General features: G+C 37.6%; 1 protein-coding gene across 1 annotated transcript; it reads right to left on the bottom strand.

Moving 5' to 3' along the window:
• Positions 1-15,503: 15,503 nt before the first annotated feature.
• LOC145036501 (putative calcium-binding protein CML25) lies at positions 15,504-16,587 on the bottom strand. The gene has a single exon (XM_078984961.1). It carries the CDS (start codon positions 16,301-16,303, stop codon positions 15,692-15,694), a length of 612 nt encoding a protein of 203 aa, XP_078841087.1. The 5' UTR covers positions 16,304-16,587; the 3' UTR covers positions 15,504-15,691.
• Positions 16,588-18,015: the final 1,428 nt, after the last annotated feature.

The following is an 18,015-nucleotide window of genomic DNA, read 5'->3' as shown; positions in this document are numbered from 1 at the left end:
GTTTTTTTTTCAAGTATGTCATTACCATCGTTTCGATAATGACTAAAAAGATTGTTAATTTCCGACCCTAGTGGTCGTACCGAATTGAGTATGTTGCGTGGTTCAGGGAACCAAGTTTGATGTAGCGTCCGACTTAAACCAAACAATTGAAATCAAAGCGATCAATAGAAGTATCGCGTTCGTTGTTAAAGAAGTTGGTAGCCAGAAACGCTACATGTTAAAGTGTGATTATATCACATTAGAACATGAAGGAAGGCATAGTCTATTTTAGAATTTAACTCTAAGAGACCTAAGTCTAAACGTGCATCACATGATGATAGGTCTTAATTTGAAGTCTAGCGTGAGGTAGAGAGCAGGTGCACGATCGAGTACTGCTTACAGTCAATGAGTCTAAGAGATAGACTTGAAGGAATATAGAAGTTATAATTATTACCTAGGATGAAGAGATGACGTATGGAATCATTATACGAGCCCTGTTTCGTTGATGATTACGGGACGTAATCATCCTAAGGGGGAGATAATTGTAACGCTCGCAGATCCGGGCTAGTCAATTTAGAGGTAATAGGGATCGAAAACGAATTTCTACAAAAAGATTATTTAGAATAAATAATCTTAACCAAGTTGTAGAATATGTCACAAGGTTTCCGTACATATAAAGAACGCCGAAATCCGAGTTATAACGAAGAAGTTATGACCTGTCGAAGTTTCGCGTCAGAACCGGCACGGCGCCGGGAAGCGTGAAATAGTAAATTTATGATAGAGAGATATTTAGCCTTAGAGCTCTAAACAAAAGTCGTAGAATATGTTAAACTAAGAACATCGATAAAAAGAACGCCCAAATCTGACTTCGTATGAAGAGGTTATGATTTTTCGAAGTTTCGGATTAGCGGTGTACAACCCGAAATTCGAATTTTAGATCGATTGATTTTTAGCCGACACAACCTAAACAAGAATCGAAGATCTCGTTATTAGTAGCGTAATGATAAAAATACAGACGAAAATGGACGTCGGATAAAGAAGTTATGAGATTTTGACGAACCAATCCAATCCCGGCCTGTTAAAAATATAACTTTAAAAATAAAGTCAAAATTAGCCGACGGAGTCTAAACGAAAGTTGTAGAGTATGTCTCCACCTATGCGTGGATATAAATAACGTCAAAAACGGAGTTCGTAGGAACGAGTTACAAATTATAATAGCATATTTACGTATTAAAATAAAGTATAAATCATGTATACGTACATATATATATATATATATATATATATATATATATATATATACACACATATGTATATATCATTAGAAAGGTATCGACGATGCGGTCATTATAAGACTAATGTTGAGTTCTTTCGACATTAGTTTAGTATAAATATCATTAAATCCATTTAAAATAGTATTATAGAGGGGTGTTTAGTTGTTTATATAACTAAAAGGTCATTAAGTAATTATGGAGGGTAGTTTTTGAAAATTCAATTAGTATAAATAAGAGCTTTGGGCTCTCATATTTCTTGCACCATTCTCTTGATTCAAGAGTCTTTCTCTCCTTATCCCCTGAGCATTTCGGTCCCTCGTGATTCGACTTCTCTTTCTGTAGTTTTAGTATAGTAAGGTGAGCGCTGAAGCGCTACACGAATGTTTCTTAGAAAGATTCAGCGACGAAGTTCTGCCCCTGCAGAGCCCGACTCCTAGCTAAAATCCCCTTGAAAGTAAGTTATGCTTACCCTATTTTAAATATAGTTTATATTTAAAATTAGTATTGTTATTATAAATTTATAATAAATATTTGAGCTATTATTATGACTTATATAAGTGTCGTTATAATATCTTTTAACTACTCGCGGTACGGGGAATCTGGTTTAAAGGGCCGCATAGGGTTGTTGGATTTCAGAAGTGCTATACGCCAAAATGGTCCTGCCCTCCGGTGTTTTATGTCTGGCCCCTGTCTGTACATAGTAGTTGGAAAGTATTGTTTAAACGCTTATATAATAATAATAATAATAATACTAATAATTAGTGACGGTAATATTAGACTAAAATCTAGTGGTGATAATATTAGGTTTCATCAAAGGAAATTATTTTAAAGTAAACGAAGCGTTGTCCGAGCCGATGTGGGAAATTATTTTATGTCTGGCCCCACAAGGTGGGTTTCACCTGATCCTACATCGGCTTGGAAGGAGAACGAAACATCTACTTATAAGGGGTGTGGATACCTTCCCTATCACAACGCGTTTTAAAGCCGTGAGGGCAGCAGATCCCATAAGAACTCTGCAGTTAAGCGTGCTCGGGCGGGAGTAGTACCGGGATGGGTGACCCCCTGGGAAGTCCTCGTGCCGAGTGGCCCAAAGCGGATAATATTGTGATACGTGTCAGAGGGGGGTGTTACAAATGGTATCAGAGCTAGGGCACGGGTCGATGTGTTCGACAGGGACGTCGAACCCTATAATGGGGGGTGAAGGTGGGTTTCATCTGATCTTACATCGGCTTGGAAGGAGAACGAAACATCTACTTATAAGGGGTGTGGATACCTTCCCTTCCCTATCACAACGCGTTTTAAAGTCGTGAGGGCAGCAGATCCCATAAGAACTCTGCAGTTAAGCGTGCTCGGGCGGGAGTAGTACCGGGATGGGTGACCCCCTGGGAAGTCCTCGTGCCGAGTGACCCAAAACGGATAATATTGTGATACGTGCCAGAAGGGGGTGTTACAGTTGGGTATGATGATGGGTAGATAAATGATGAGAGATAGAAGATGACGTGAGTATACATTGGCATCTATAGACTTAGTTCCTACCGGAAAAACACCGGTAGCTATGGACTTAGTACCTGTTAGACGTTGGTAGCTATGGATTTAGTACCTGTTGGGAATTGGTAGAGGGCAGCAGATCCCATAAGAACTCTGCAGTTAAGCGTGCTCGGGCGGGAGTAGTACCGGGATGGGTGACCCCCTGGGAAGTCCTCGTGCCGAGTGACCCAAAGCGGATAATATTGTGATACGTGCCAGAGGGGGGTGTTACAGTTGGGTATGATGATGGGTAGATAAATGATGAGAGATAGAAGATGACGTGAGTATACATTGGCATCTATAGACTTAGTTCCTACCGGAAAAACACCGGTAGCTATGGACTTAGTACCTGTTAGACGTTGGTAGCTATGGATTTAGTACCTGTTGGGAATTGGTAGCTATGGACTTAGTACCTATTAGTTAGACGCTGGTAGCTAAGGATTTAGTACCTATTGAACATTGGTAGCTATGGACTTAGTACCTATTAGATAAAGACTGGTAGCTATGGATTTAGTACCCGATGAATAGACTATAGCAGCTATGGAATTAGTGCTTTATGAACGAACATTGGCAGCTATGGATTTAGTGCCAATCCTAGAACCCTGGAAGTAAGGGACTTCGGAATAAACGAATGAAGGATAGATGACTCTTAGGTTAAATCCTTAAAGAGTAAAGAAGATAATGGGGATGGGTAATTGGGTTGATTGTTTGATTAAACATAATAATTATATTATTGTGGGTTGAAAACCCTATGTACTCACCAGGTTTCCCAACCTGACCCACTCAGTTTATGTATACCACAGGTGATGAAATGAAGTGACATTACACTGAGAGATTTAAAGAGATGTAGATCACTAGTGTAAATAATTGTAAGTTCTGTTTATGCTTATGTTTCTGTATTAACGATGACATCCCAAACGTTTTAAGATGAATAAAAATACGTTTCTTCGAAAATGTTTTAATAACGTATTTATCGTGTTTTTCTGGGAACAAATTCCGCAACCTTTTTATAAAATGAAGTACTCTGATTTTCATAAAGCATAAACAAAAATCGGTCTTTTCTGGCCGTGATTTTGGGGATGTCACAATACATCACATCTGAATAACCAACTATTGCATTATGAATGTTGATGGAACATGAACAGTTTCATAAGCTTTCTTTCTTGGTCTCCCTCGTGGATTTATTGGTTGATTCGTTTTCAAAGGCCTAGAATTGGATACTAACCTTCAATTGGAACTTTAACACATTAAAAAAAACTTAACACATTAACAACGAACCAAACATTATCAATCATATTAATAGTTAACTTGTAACCCCCTGATTCTCAGGTATGGATTTAAATAAAGAATTTCTTTAGTTTTAAGTCCTACTCGACGAGTTAAGGCTGCCTTACTCGTCGAGTAGCAGCGAGGTGGGATCGCAAACTTAGTGATCTACTCGCCGAGTCCACAAACGAACTCGACGAGTAGGAGCTGGCAGGTGAAACCCTAAATTTCGGGGCATTTCACCATATTTAAAGGATCATTGGCCACCCCCTAGCCTCCCCTTCATTGCCTCTTGTCCCTCTCAAAGTCCAATTCGTGTGTGTGAGCTCATCTTCTGCATTTTAAGCTTGAAAAAGGAATTCTTGAAGAGAAAAGAGCTTGGAGACCAAGCAATCAGGAACAAGGACCTTAAAGGAACTAAGATCTACTGTGGTTAGCATCTTCTGGAAGGTATAATCATTACCCTAACCTCATTCGTTCTAGTAGGCAACTTCTAGGGTTTTCATAGTGTGTTTGGAAGCTACTCTTCCTTGCAACCTCAGATCTGAGGTTGTAACTTCAGAACTGAGCTCCTTTGGGCTTCTTAGTACATAAAGTTTCCATCTTGTGCAAGAAGGAGACTCTCCCAAGGTGTAAAACTCCATTGGAAGCATAGATTGGTCATTTAGAGCCTTTAGAACCTTGCATGTGCGTAAAGTTTGCAACTTTACGTGATAAACATGCCTTATAGGCTTGGATCTGTAATCTAGAGCCTTGCCATGGCTTAAAAAGCGTCTGCATGGATGGAGGTCGGTGAGGACTCGGCGAGTTGGATGAACAACTCGGCGAGCTCGATGAATTTGGTCGTGTACTCGACGAGTTGATGAACAACTCGACGAGTCCATTGAAGTTTGCCTTGAACTCGACGAGTCGTTAGAAAACTCGGTGAGTCGACTAAAGTTCCCCCGATTCTTGTGCACGTATGAGCTTGGCGAGTTAAAGGAGGACTCGACGAGCCAATCAAGGATTTCACGACTTCTCGAGTCCAGAAGGGACTCGACGAGTCGGTGAACTGCACTCGACGAGTCGAGTCAACATGGACTGTTGACTTTGACTGTGGGTGTTGACTTTGACCAAGAGTTGACCAGATAACTTCTGAGGGTATTTTGATAATTTGGGAACTTATGAAAAAGGGTTGTATGGTAATTATAGGTAGTGAAGTTCGTGTTGGTGATCCGGGAGTTGAAGCTTTCTAGTTTTCTGACATCAGTTGTGAGGTGAGTTATTCTCACTATACTAAGGGGTCTAAGGCACCAAGGCCGACCCATTGGATTTGATATCCTAGTAGTTATTGATATGTTGAGTTGAGTCAGTAATGTATGCCAGTTGATATGCTAGTCGGGTAGATCTGTTGGACTACCTGTGATACTGATTGACTACCTGTATGTGCATTTATCTGTTACATGTCGACATGTTATGTGGGGTGGGTTGTGGTTGTACTGCTCCGTGCGGTAGCCAACAAACCCGAGAGTATTCCAGATATGAGCTGAGGGCCCGGTAGGCATTCCAGACTCACACTGAGGACTCGGGAGCATTCCAGATACGAGATGAGGGCCCGGTAGGCATTCCAGACTCGTACTGAGGGCTCGATGGCATACCAGATACGAGCTGAGGGCCCAGTAGGCATTTCATACTCGTACTGAGGGCCCAGGGGTAGTCCAGCTTGTAAAGTTGTGGACCCAGTGCATGCTGTTCTATTTTGATTGATATGATATGTTAATGTTGATATTGATATGTGGACTGTATGTGTATCGGTATTCTGGGGTAACTCACTAAGCTTCCAGGCTTACAGTTTCAGTTTATTGTTTCAGGTACATCAGGGGATCGCGGCAAGGCAAAGGCGTGATCGTACAGCTCCTCCTATTATGTTTATGTTTCTGGGAAAAACTCTGATAATTAATATTTTGAAAACAAAGTTGTAATGTTTTGATGAACTTGACATGTTTTATAAAGTTTAAATTGGTTTGAAATTTTGGGTGTTACAAGTTGGTATCAGAGCTTTGGTTTGAGTGAATTGGAGGAACATTTGTGTGAATCCAGTCTCAAATCAAGGAAAGGTTTCAAAATGTTATAAGAAATTGGTTTTCAAAATAAATAAAGGAGGATGCAGGGTGTACGATCAGCCGGAGCCAGTAAGTAAACCCCAAAATACCATACAGTTATTGATTATGTGATATGTTAGAACAACATGCTAGTACTAGGCTAGGAATCTTCAGGAATTGCATGATAGAATTTCCTGATACATGACGCCTGCTAGCCTAGGGTTTTCCTTATATGAAATTGACACCATTACTGTAGTCATCTAGTGTAGGCATCACGGTTGTACATAATTAAGATCTTATAGCCTGAGAATGTTTGATTTAGCCTTATGTTCTGTTCTTGTTTGATTGGGAGCTTAGGGTAGGATTGAATATTCGAAAGTATATAGGGTCCATCATTATGTATGGCTAGCGTACACTAGTGCTGCAGGGTTGGTGGAAGTTTTGTGGGTGGATAGGTTGTTTGGGAGGAGTTCGCCGACTTCGAGGAATTTAGCCTTCCTTTACGAGCGAGGCTTGAGTGCTCGATATGATTATGTGTATTGTTGGGGCCTAGTGATGATACTTAGGACAAATATGGGTAGGTGTGCAAGGTAGTATGGGCCCGTACTACTGAAAGCATAGGACCCATATGCATAACAAGGAAGTCACAACCCCTAGGGTTTTGTCGGGGGTTGGTCCTCGATTATTCGTATGAGTTATCTGATGCCTTGTGTTGTGTTTCAGAATGGTGATGACCAGGCGCTTTGTGACCGGATCCGGTTCGGGATTAGGATCAGGATCAGGAGAGGGCAGACAGGGGAGCTGACAGCATCCGAGATGATCGGCCAGATGAGGCCAGATGAGATGGATAATAGGATCCAAGCGATCCTACACGATGAGGTTGTTGCGTTGTTTTGGGCTGAGTTGCCGGAAACGTTCGGGTCGATTAAGACCGCCATGGTGGAGCATTTTGATGAGCACTACGTAGCCTTGCAGAGACAGCCGCCGCAGCAGCTGCATCAGTTGTATCTACGACAGGGGGATGAGTTGGTAGGGGTTTCCAGTACAGGGACTTCGATAACATGAAGCCCCCTACTTTTGATGGGATGCAGGATCCCATCAAGGCATAAGATGGATTTCAGATGTGGAGGGGTATTTCTTCACCTGCTCGTGTCATACGGACCAGAAGGTCAGGTGTGCTCTAAACCTACTTAGGTTCGGGGCCAAGGACTGGTGGAGACTTACGACTGGGTCTTACACTGATGATTAGAGAGCTGCTGTTACTTGGGAGCAGTTCAGGGATATATTTCGCGCCCGTTACATTCCAAGGGTTGAGCTAGAATGTTTGGCACAAGAGTTTCTGAGCTTGAGACATGATGGAGAATCGGTGACAGAGATCACATGTATGTTCACCGAGCGGGAAATGTTCTTCCCAGAGTTTGCTTTCGAGCAGTCTCAGATGACCCGTTATCTGAGTATGCTCAAGACTGATATCCGACAATTTGTATCTACCCAGCGATGTGACTCTTATGGAGTTGCAGGAGGCCACCAGATGGCGGGAGTTAGAGATTGCGCTACAACTAAGGGAGCAATGTCCGGCCCTGACACTGTCACCGCTGGCACCGAAGCAGCCTAAGACCACTGATGCTAGGACTGGAGGTCAGCAAGGCCGCACTTGTGGGAAGTGTGGCAAGGGTCATTCTGGTGTATGTCGGGCTGGTAGTGTGTGCCACAAGTGTGGCAAGGAGGGGCATTATGCGAAAGATTGTCGCCAGGCTACCCCAGCTCAGAGTATGAGGTGATGTTATCACTGCGATCAGGTTGGTCACATGAGTGCCAACTGTCCACTACTTGCCGCCAAGCTGGTGCAGGCGGTAGAACTGGATACTTTGAGGATCACGGATGGGAGACCAGTTAGGGTAGAGCCTCCGAAGGCTCAGGGTCGTGCTTTCCAGCTCACGGCAGAGGAGGCCAAAGCAGCACCAGATGTGGTTGCTGCTATGTTTCTTTCCTCATCTCGTTTTATTTATATGATGTATGCTTATCTGTTGTAACTATGACTAGGTACGTTTTTGGTGAACTCTTTGCCTGCTTTGCTCTTATTTGAATCGGGGGCTAGTCGGTCCTTCGTGTCTCGGTCTTTTAGTAGGGAGTTTCGTGCGCCAGTAAGCAAGTTAGAGTGTCCGTTGCGATTGTCTATTGCCAACGAACACGGGGTTTCTGCTTCTTCAGTTTATCGAGGATGTGACTTGGTAATTTTCGGGGTGTCTTTTCCGATAGATTTGATTTCGATCCCCATGGGGGAGATGTGCGTGATTATGGGTATGGATTGGCTCAGTCGGTTCAGTGCTATGATTGATTGCGAGGGCCAACGAGTGGTGGTTCGAACCCCAAGTGGGGGGGGGGGAGCTGGTTATATATGGTGAGGGCACCAGAGTAGGATCAGGGTTTTGTTTAGCTGCCAAGGCTCGGCAGCACATTCAGCATGGGTGTATGGGTTATCTAGCGTATGTGGTAGATACGCGAATCAGGGACCAGACCTCAGTTTCCGATGTACCAGTGGTCAGGGAGTTTGCAGATGTGTTTCCGGAAGAGTTGCCAAGGATACCTCCAGAGAGGCAGGTCGAGTTCAAGATCGACCTGGTGCCAGGTGCAGCCCCTATCGCTAAGGCGTCATACCAATTGGCGCCACCAGAGATGCAGGAGCTATCATCGTAGCTACAGGAACTGTTGGGCAAGCAGTTCATTCGACTTAGCAGTTCTCCATAGGGAGCGCCGATTCTTTTTGTCCGGAAGAAGGACGGTTCGCACCGTATGTGCATTGATTACCGGGAGTTGAACAAGCTAACGGTGAAGAACCGTTACCCACTCCCGAGGATAGACGATCTCTTCGATCAGTTGCAGGGCGCATCTTGGTTTTCGAAGATAGATTTGAGATCTGGGTATCATCAGGTTAGGGTCAGAGAGGAAGACGTGGAGAAGACCGCATTTCAAACTCGTTATGGACATTACAAGTTCGTGGTGATGCCGTTTGGGCTCACTAACGCACCGGCAGTATTTACGGATCTGATGAATCGGGTCTGCAGACCGATGCTTGACCGCTCGGTCATAGTATTTATTGATGATATCTTGGTGTAATCCTAGACCCGAGAGCAACATGATGAGCATTTGCGAGAGCTGCTAGGAGTCCTAAGGCGGGAACGACTGTACGCCAAGTTCTCGAAGTGTGAGTTTTGGTTACGAGAGGTCCAGTTCCTCGGACATCTCGTTAACCAGGAGGGGATTTTGGTCGATCCAGCCAAAATCGAGGCAGTTATGCAGTGGGAGGTTCCGAAATCTCCCTCAGATATTAGGAGCTTGCTGGTACTTCAGAGGATCATGGGAAAGTGAAAGTCTGATCGTGCACATTTTTCTATTTTCATGGGAGTGGTTTACTTGGGACACTCTGATATGATGTTACTTTTGAAACAATGAATATCTTTGTAAACAATGATGATTCATGGTTGATTTTGAAAATTTTAAATTTCTTAGATTTTTCGAGTGTTATAGTTTTCTTTCACTTTTCAAACTCATTACCACTTTCCTCAAATGGGTTTTCATCACTTTCTTCCGAGCACCCAAGAACCTCAAAAAATAAAATTCATGGGCTATCATCACTAGAGAAACCGATGACATCGACAAAACCTTTGCCTTTCATAAGGTTGAAGAAGAAGTTTGGATGAATGTGATGAAAGTGAATGTGATAGGTACGACTTTGGTAACAAGAGTTGTGATTAAAGGAATGGTTGACAAGAAAAGATGTGTCATTGTTAATATTAGTTCGAGTGTTGCTAGTGTCCTCTTTATGCAATCTATGTTGCCAGTAAAGCGTAAGTTGGTCTTTAACAGTCTCTTTCTTTCTTTTAATTCGATCCATGGTTCTCTCTTTCTATTTTAAGATCAATTTAAAGGCATATTTGATTTAATTTTGATTCAAGAAACATACACTATGAATGTTTTTACGACCAAAAGGCAGGCATGGTTTTAAGTTATGAAAACAAGTTATTTACGTACAAGATGCAAGGTCAGAGAAACGAGGGATGAGGGACAAAAAAGTCAGTAAAAGTACTGCATCAAAGAATAAGTGAAACCCAAAGGGTATATATTGTTACAAATTAAGGTTTTATAGTTCAAATCTTATTTACAAATTTACAAATATAGGATAAACAAAAACTATATACAAACGGAGATTTTCATTGATGGGGTTGAAAATTGCATATGTTTATTTCATTTATGTTTCAAATTGGAAATAATAAAAAACTTAGTATCAAAATTGCAAAAGTTTGAAAACTTAATATCAAAACCGCAAAACAAAATGAAAACATTGTGACTTTTGCACCACTTTTTTTCGGTTCTGACATGACATCATGTCACATCAACGGTAGCAACCGGATGAGCTGAAGCAAACCGATCAATTGGTCAGAATTGCAAAAAGAATTGAAAATATAGTGACTTAATTGTAAAAGAAAAATATGGTGTTAAAATCCAAAAATAAAAAATGAAAAGTTAGTGACCAATGTTATCGATCAACTTAAGTATCATTATCTCTAACCAATAAACAATCGAGAACAATATAGTATCAATCGATAAGAACAATCGAGGAATAAATTAAAAAAAAAATCAAAAACAACAATTTAGGTATCAGTTTTATTCGATTAACATAAGTATCATTATCCCTAATCGATATTTTGATTTCGGTGTAAATTTTAATCACAATCAATCAAACTTGTTTTGAAGTTCAAAACATAGATCGTTTTAACTTAAGCGAATAGATGAATTTATGTTTTTTGTTTCAGTTAGTGGTAAATCAAATTACTACAAATTTAAGGTGAATACAGTTTAATATTCGACTAAAATAAACTATGCAAAATTCAAAATTACAAGCATAACCTCTAGGAAATTTCACAATGTCTTGTAGAGACATTATCAAGTTACTTGTTTGTTGTGAAGCAGATTCTTGTTGAGTTGGAAGTGATTTTGTTGTGGATGGAAATGTTTTTGATATTGAGGATTTTGTGTGTAGACTTGAAAAGTTTTTTTTTTATTGGTAATTGGTAGTGGGAGGTTGTCCCTAAATTTGATTGTTTCGTAGCTGATTATACTTCCTTTGGTTTTTCCCCGAAAATCCTCATATTGCTAAAGCTTGTTTCGATTCGTCTTGTAACATTGGACACATATTTGTGGGATGTCCAAATTGCAATCATAACCTACAGGCTTTGGTTGGGGGCTCTATATCCTTATCATTATCCTTTGTAGACTTCTTAATAAGGCCACGTCATGTATAGTTTATTAAACTATTGTTATAATATTTTATTGTTACATTCTCACTATTTTAAACTTTTAAACTTGTTTTGGAAACCTTAGGACCGTTATTTCCGCTAACTTAAACTATAAACTTTAGGATTTAAAAACAAATGTTTTCATGAAGGATATAAAGAGGGTTGTTACAATAAGTTAGCACTAACTGATATTTATGAAAATTAGGTACGACAAAACTTGAATCATTTTCAAATTAACGTATGTTGTATATTGCATGTTTATTGCAAAGATCTAATGATCTTCTTGAAAAGGAAAATGTTTAAAGATGCATTCATCCTTTTGAAAAAAAAGAAAATGTTTAAAGATGTATTGTTATGCTTGAAAATGAAAATGTTTAATAGTATACTTGATATGCGTCGATTACATTGATGCATCGATATTACATGATTAGGTGTAAAATTCATGTAGGTTTAATTAAAAAAATAAATATAAAATTTTAACAATTTGAAAAGTTTGAATTTATAAGAAAAATAAGAAAATTTTGAATTATTAAAATTAATGAGACTTTAATGTATTGAATACATTACATATATAAATTCTTTTTAATAAATACTTTACATATATTACCTTACACATTAAATGTGAAATTTTAATTTAATAAAATGAAAAATACAATAAAATGACAAGTGGAAATAGAAAATTTAAAAAATCTAGAAAATACCATGTATCCAAATGAATGAAAAGAGGACATGTGGCAAAAAAACCTTCATTTATTATGATAGATTAGATGCATGATAGCTTATTTGACGTACCTATGAGTTTTTTGATGCAATATGATATTTTGAGCATGATCTTTATTTATAAAAAGAATATATTTATGGCGTAATGTTTTATCCCCGTTCCTAAATTTTTGCACCATGGATACCATATTTTGTTTTCCACATATTCAGTGTGGAATTTATCAAGTATAAAATATTTTAAATAAGCAATCTATGTCATTTGAATATGATAGAATAAGTAGAAAATTATTTAGTAAATAGCTTAGGACCCCTTTACAAAACATATGTATATATGTTACCATAAATCTTACATAATATAATTCTTCTAAATTGTTCATGAAGTCTTATAGGGTAGGAAATATAAGGTCTTGGCATCTAGCTCACAAAATCTTGGTGATATGTTTGTATGGATTTCCTAGAATGTCACTCTGGATGGTTTTAGAAAGCGTCTTCTATTCGATTGGTTCCTAAGTTGAATCACACTCAAATTCTTTACGTCTTCATCTCAATTATGTAAGAACATCTCATATTTATGATTTTTTTTTTCTGTTTTACCTCTAAATTTTTTATTATATAAAGTTTAATTTTGATTATCCAAACGTCTATGTTTTTTCTTTTTTGTTTTGGATACTGGTTCTCACTTGTGACTTATCTAATCTGTTACTTTATTTTTCTAATTTTTATGTCATGGTGTTTTACTAAATCAATTATTTGTCAATTTGATAGTTTGTAATTTTTTTGTGACTTATTGTGTTTGGACTTTCACATTAGAAACTGAGCAAATGCCAAATGGTTCCTAGATGGAAGGAGTTTCAAAGTAACCTAACAAATGCTAACAAGATAACAAAATTAGATTTAGACTCGGTAAATTATGATAATTGTGTTTGAAGTGAGTTATTGATATTATGTCATTCGCTTGAAATGAATATATGCAATTATTTAAATAATAAAATTTGATTCATTTTGATATTTATGCAATTAGACTTTAGTTGTAACGTGTCAAACATATTTTAAATTTACGCTCCAAAACCCCTCAATTAAGAATTATGTTACACTAAGAACTAAATTAGGTAAACAAAGGCAACAAAGCATAGATATTTAACATAAGATTCAAGAACAATGTAATTCTCAACTTCTATTAATTGATTTTATGCATTAGTTATATTATTTTAGTATCTATTATTACGATTTAAGCTTCGGTTAGTATAAATCTATGTGTTCGCCCCTGCACCGAATGAAAATGCTTAGGCGAGAAAGTGTCTATTTTATGATTTATATGAAACTAAAATCAAACATAAATATGACATATACGATGTCACCATGCAAATATAATAACATCATCATCATCAGTAAATATGGGAGAATATCCGAGGACCGCAGCACATGTCAATAATCAATGGCATTCAATCGCACTTACGAGTACATTAGGGGGAGATACCCCAAATAACCATCATATTAATGGGAGATGAATGAAAACAATCCATGGTTGTCGTTAATCCAACGCCTCCAAAGCATACACAAGTCGATGAACTAGAATCGTTATAAAATTGCAACTAACCATGCTTGTCCACTTCCTTGGTATCCCAAATGTGCCCCAACCATATTTATATCATACCACATTGTAGCAAAGGGTGCTAGCATGTCACAACTTATCACCATACATATCATAATAGTCAACATTCATGCTAGAGACTATTTTTTTTTTCTTCGATCAAGCGATCAACATATGACAGATCAAAAAGACTACATGATATATCAATATGATCAATGAGTGATTATATAATCACCATACCATGTGGATGGTCTAATTCTAAAATACATATAATAATGAACGAACTATACACAAGATTGCATACCAAATATGATCACACAATGTCATAAACATAATCAAGCATGTAGAGTTATAGCATGCATCAACTTTTTTTTTTTTTGGAAAGGGAACTTCCCTAACGAGGGTTTCCGGGCCAGCTTTCGCGCACCGACTAATCCCCCGCTGCAAACATGAGGCTTTGCCTCATGCCCTGGAGTCACTGCAGGCGAACCTCCATTTGTTGTGAACTCATATCGATTTTTCTAACCTTAACCATTTGTTGATATGCCAAATAATTCCATTTCAAACCTTATTTACTAACAATAAAATAAATTGCAAGTATTTTCCATAGCAATTTAATACTTGGTTGTTTGTACACTTTTGTTCTTATTTAGATACAAACCTAACTTTACCATCTTTTGTCGGCATTACCTATTTAGGTAATGTACTTATAATACAAAATTGTATTTGTAGTTTGGTTGTATATCATATGTTATGGTATTTCAATATACTTCTAAACACAATTCAATACTTTTGGTTACTTCATTCTTGAACTAGTTTAACAACATTTTGCCCATTTATAACAACATTGGTTTATAACTAATAACATATTTCCAATGAGATTTTGTTACATTTTCATGTCAAATATCATTTCATTCGTATTTAATGACATTAATTAACCATGTTAGTCATCATCATTTATACAATCGAGGTCTAGGATCATCTTAAAACTTTATTAAGAATACACATAATAACAACCGAAAGTATTAGTCCATTCATATTCAACTTATTTAAAGATATTTGCTTTAACTTATGTACATTATAACGAACTGCCCTTTAAATTAATTATCATTATACAATGAGTAAGACATTTGTTTTAACCCTATACCAAATTCACAGTTCATAAATTTTGATTAAATTTGGTGAAAGTTTTTACATAATAATTGTTATTTAACATGTTCATCACCATTTAAGCTTAAATCCTTAACATGCATTAAGATTTTTATTAATACCTATCATTATATAATTTGGTTTGTAAGAATAAGAAAAATATTATATAATTTGGTTTGTTGGAATAAGAAAAATATTTGAATCGATCATCAAATAATATGATTAATTAATAATGACATTTCGCACATAATTTTTGAAAGTTTTTAGTTTCAATTTTGAAAGTTTTTAGTTTTTAAAGAAAAGTTCACGAAAAAAAAAATTATTGAGTTTTTTTAACTTCTATTTTGAACAAAAATTCATAATTCAAAAGCTAATTAAAGTAGCTTGTTGTATAATCTAATTTTACACCTTTAAAAAACTCAAAACTAGTATATATTTCTACATAAATAAAAACTACAACTTTAAACTACTATTAGTTTTACTGTAAAATCTAAAGACATTTTATAATTAATTATCAAATAATATGATTAATTAATAGGCCTCCCAAATAGTTGGAGCTTCACATAAAATGAATAAAGTAGATGTAACAGAATAAACTAGATGCAACAACTCATAATAATCATTTAAATCGCCATAATATAAATAAGATGAATCTTGAAAAATAATCTAAAAAACTGATGGGGATCATCAATCATGATTCTTCTCATGAATACTCAAAACAAGAAATGGGAATTAAAAACTAAAAAGAAAAGAGTTTTCTGATTTTTTTTAATATTTTCAAAATATTAACTACTAAAATTAAGAAAATTAATTGTCCTTGACCTCCACATGTCTCTGAGACCCGATCGAATCAAAGCGCGTTCCGGTCATCATCATCACCTTGAACTCATCAAAGCTAATCATGCCGTCGCCGTTAACATCCACACCGGCGATCATTTTCCGGCATTCCGCGATCGAGCATTCCTCCCCCAAACTCTCTAAAACGTTATGCAACTCCTCCGCCGAGATCGACCCGTTTTTATCGATATCGAAAACAGAAAACGCGTCCTTCAGATTCTCCAACACCTCCGCCGAATCGATATCCTTCGTGTTCAACTCGACGAACTCCTGCAAATTTATGAATCCGTCGCCATCTGCATCCACCTCCTTGATCATGTTCTTTAATTCCTCCTCGTTAGGCTGGTGGCCGAGGCTTCCCATTATCGATCCCAGTTCAGACCACGAGATCTTCCCGTCGCCATTGACGTCGAACTTTTTGAATACTTGTTCCAACTCCTCCTCGATCCGCTCGCGAGAGTTGAAGGAGCTCGTACGCGATGCCACCGGCGGCGACTTATTCGACACTGGATTTGTGCCGTTGTGACTGCTGTCGTCTTTGCCGTTTTTCTTCTTCCGATGAAACAAATTCTTCAAACCCATGAATACGATAGGGTTAAAATTCCTTTGATTTTTCAACACGACAACAAATGGCAGAACAAAATCAAAAGATCGCCGAAATTTGGAAAGGATTGAAAGCGACTGGGATGAAATTGATGGATTGAAAATCGGAAAAAAGGGATTAGTTATGGATGGGAGAATTTGAGAGATGAAGATCAACGTATCAAACCCTTTTTTGTCGCCCCCTTTTTAGGTATCATAGTTCCTGTAGAATAGAGGCGTGCGTGAATGCACGATGAGTGAATGGTGCCCCTTCCTGTTTTCTATCCGCTTCATTTAAACAAACTTAATAATGCCAAACAACACCTAACAAACAATATAGATACTTTGATTTTTTTAAAATTTAAATTAAGTCTTTAAATTCAAATTCAAGTTTGATTTATAAATCGTAGATAAAATAAAAGATTAAGTGTATAAAATCTTATATTTAATACATTATATAATATACTAATTTTGAACTCTTTAGTGTTTGGCTGATTTTTTTTTCTTTGTAGGGTTTCCTTTATAGTCTGCTTTTACTACATGTCCCCCATTGCCATCATCCTCCAATTAATCCTTCTTGGGTGTATCCCCCACCGCTCCACCGACTAATCCAGTCTGGTTCGATTACACTCATTTTCCCTATTCTTCTCCATTCTCCTCTGTCTATCTCAGATGAAGGAACATTTTTTTCTTCATTGCTTTGTTTTTCGATCATTCCACTTCTTTCAGCTTTCTCCAGAAAACTCCTCCACCGTCATCCTCTATCCATTGTTCATCTCAAAACCATCATCATCTTAGCCACTGTTCTTGATTCGTCTTTCGCTTAATTTCTAATTGGACCGGAGTTTGGAATCGTGATGGGTGGGTCAGACTTTGATTTCGAGCTACCGACAAAGTTCACATTTTTTCAACCATCTCCGTTGTCGTATAGGGTAGTGGATGGCGACGAATCTAGGTTGAATATGATCGACGACCAGTAGGAGGCATCGTCGATGTCTTGAAGTGGAACAGAAAGAGGGGAGTTATTCCATGTATTTTCAACATCTACTCCTGAAAATGTTATTCAACCTTTTTCTTCATTCATAGGTGAAATCCAAATTGTTCACAGTAAATTCCGATGCACCAAATTTGAAGATATGGAGAAAATGACGTTGGTTGAGATACACGCTCTTTATTTTTTTCATATGCGGTTATCTGGTGGAGACTCACTCAACTAACATAATCTTTGGAGAAACAGGGAGTGGGAAAACCACTCAAATACCTCATGTTCTCCATCCATTTTTCTTCTATTTGTATGCACTCTCAGTCCTTAAAAAACACAATTTTAATGAATTTTTATGTCACATTTTGTAGTGGACATTGTAGATATTATACTGATTTTGTTTCAAGTGTAATGATAGTTTATTCTCTCTGTATTTGTAGTATTTGTTATGAAAATTTGTATACTTAAGGTTTGTACTTTGTAGGCTTTTTTCACATTCCAGTTTTACTGGTACACTAATTGAATCAAAGCCTTGATAGACGGTACCAGAGTAAAAGTATTTTTCTGTTTCACTTTTGTTGGTAAAACTATTTTCTTTTATTATTTTTATAATTTTTTTACATTTACATGACTTTTTTGTATTGTTTGCAATGATTTTTCTTGACATTTGGGCATTCATGGAAGTGTGGCTCGTGGACAGTTGAGGAATAGAAAATAAAGATTAATACCA

Source organism: Lactuca saligna, chromosome 3 (assembly GCF_052625555.1).
Source record: "Lactuca saligna cultivar CGN05327 chromosome 3, ASM5262555v1, whole genome shotgun sequence".
NCBI lineage: Eukaryota > Viridiplantae > Streptophyta > Magnoliopsida > Asterales > Asteraceae > Lactuca > Lactuca saligna.
Note: the sequence above shows the minus strand (reverse complement) of the source record. Positions and strands in the feature narration are given on the sequence as shown.

Bases quoted from the DNA above. Each gene is read 5' to 3' on its own strand.
- LOC145036501 (XM_078984961.1), bottom strand. From the start codon at position 16,303: ATGGGTTTGAAGAATTTGTTTCATCGGAAGAAGAAAAACGGCAAAGAC.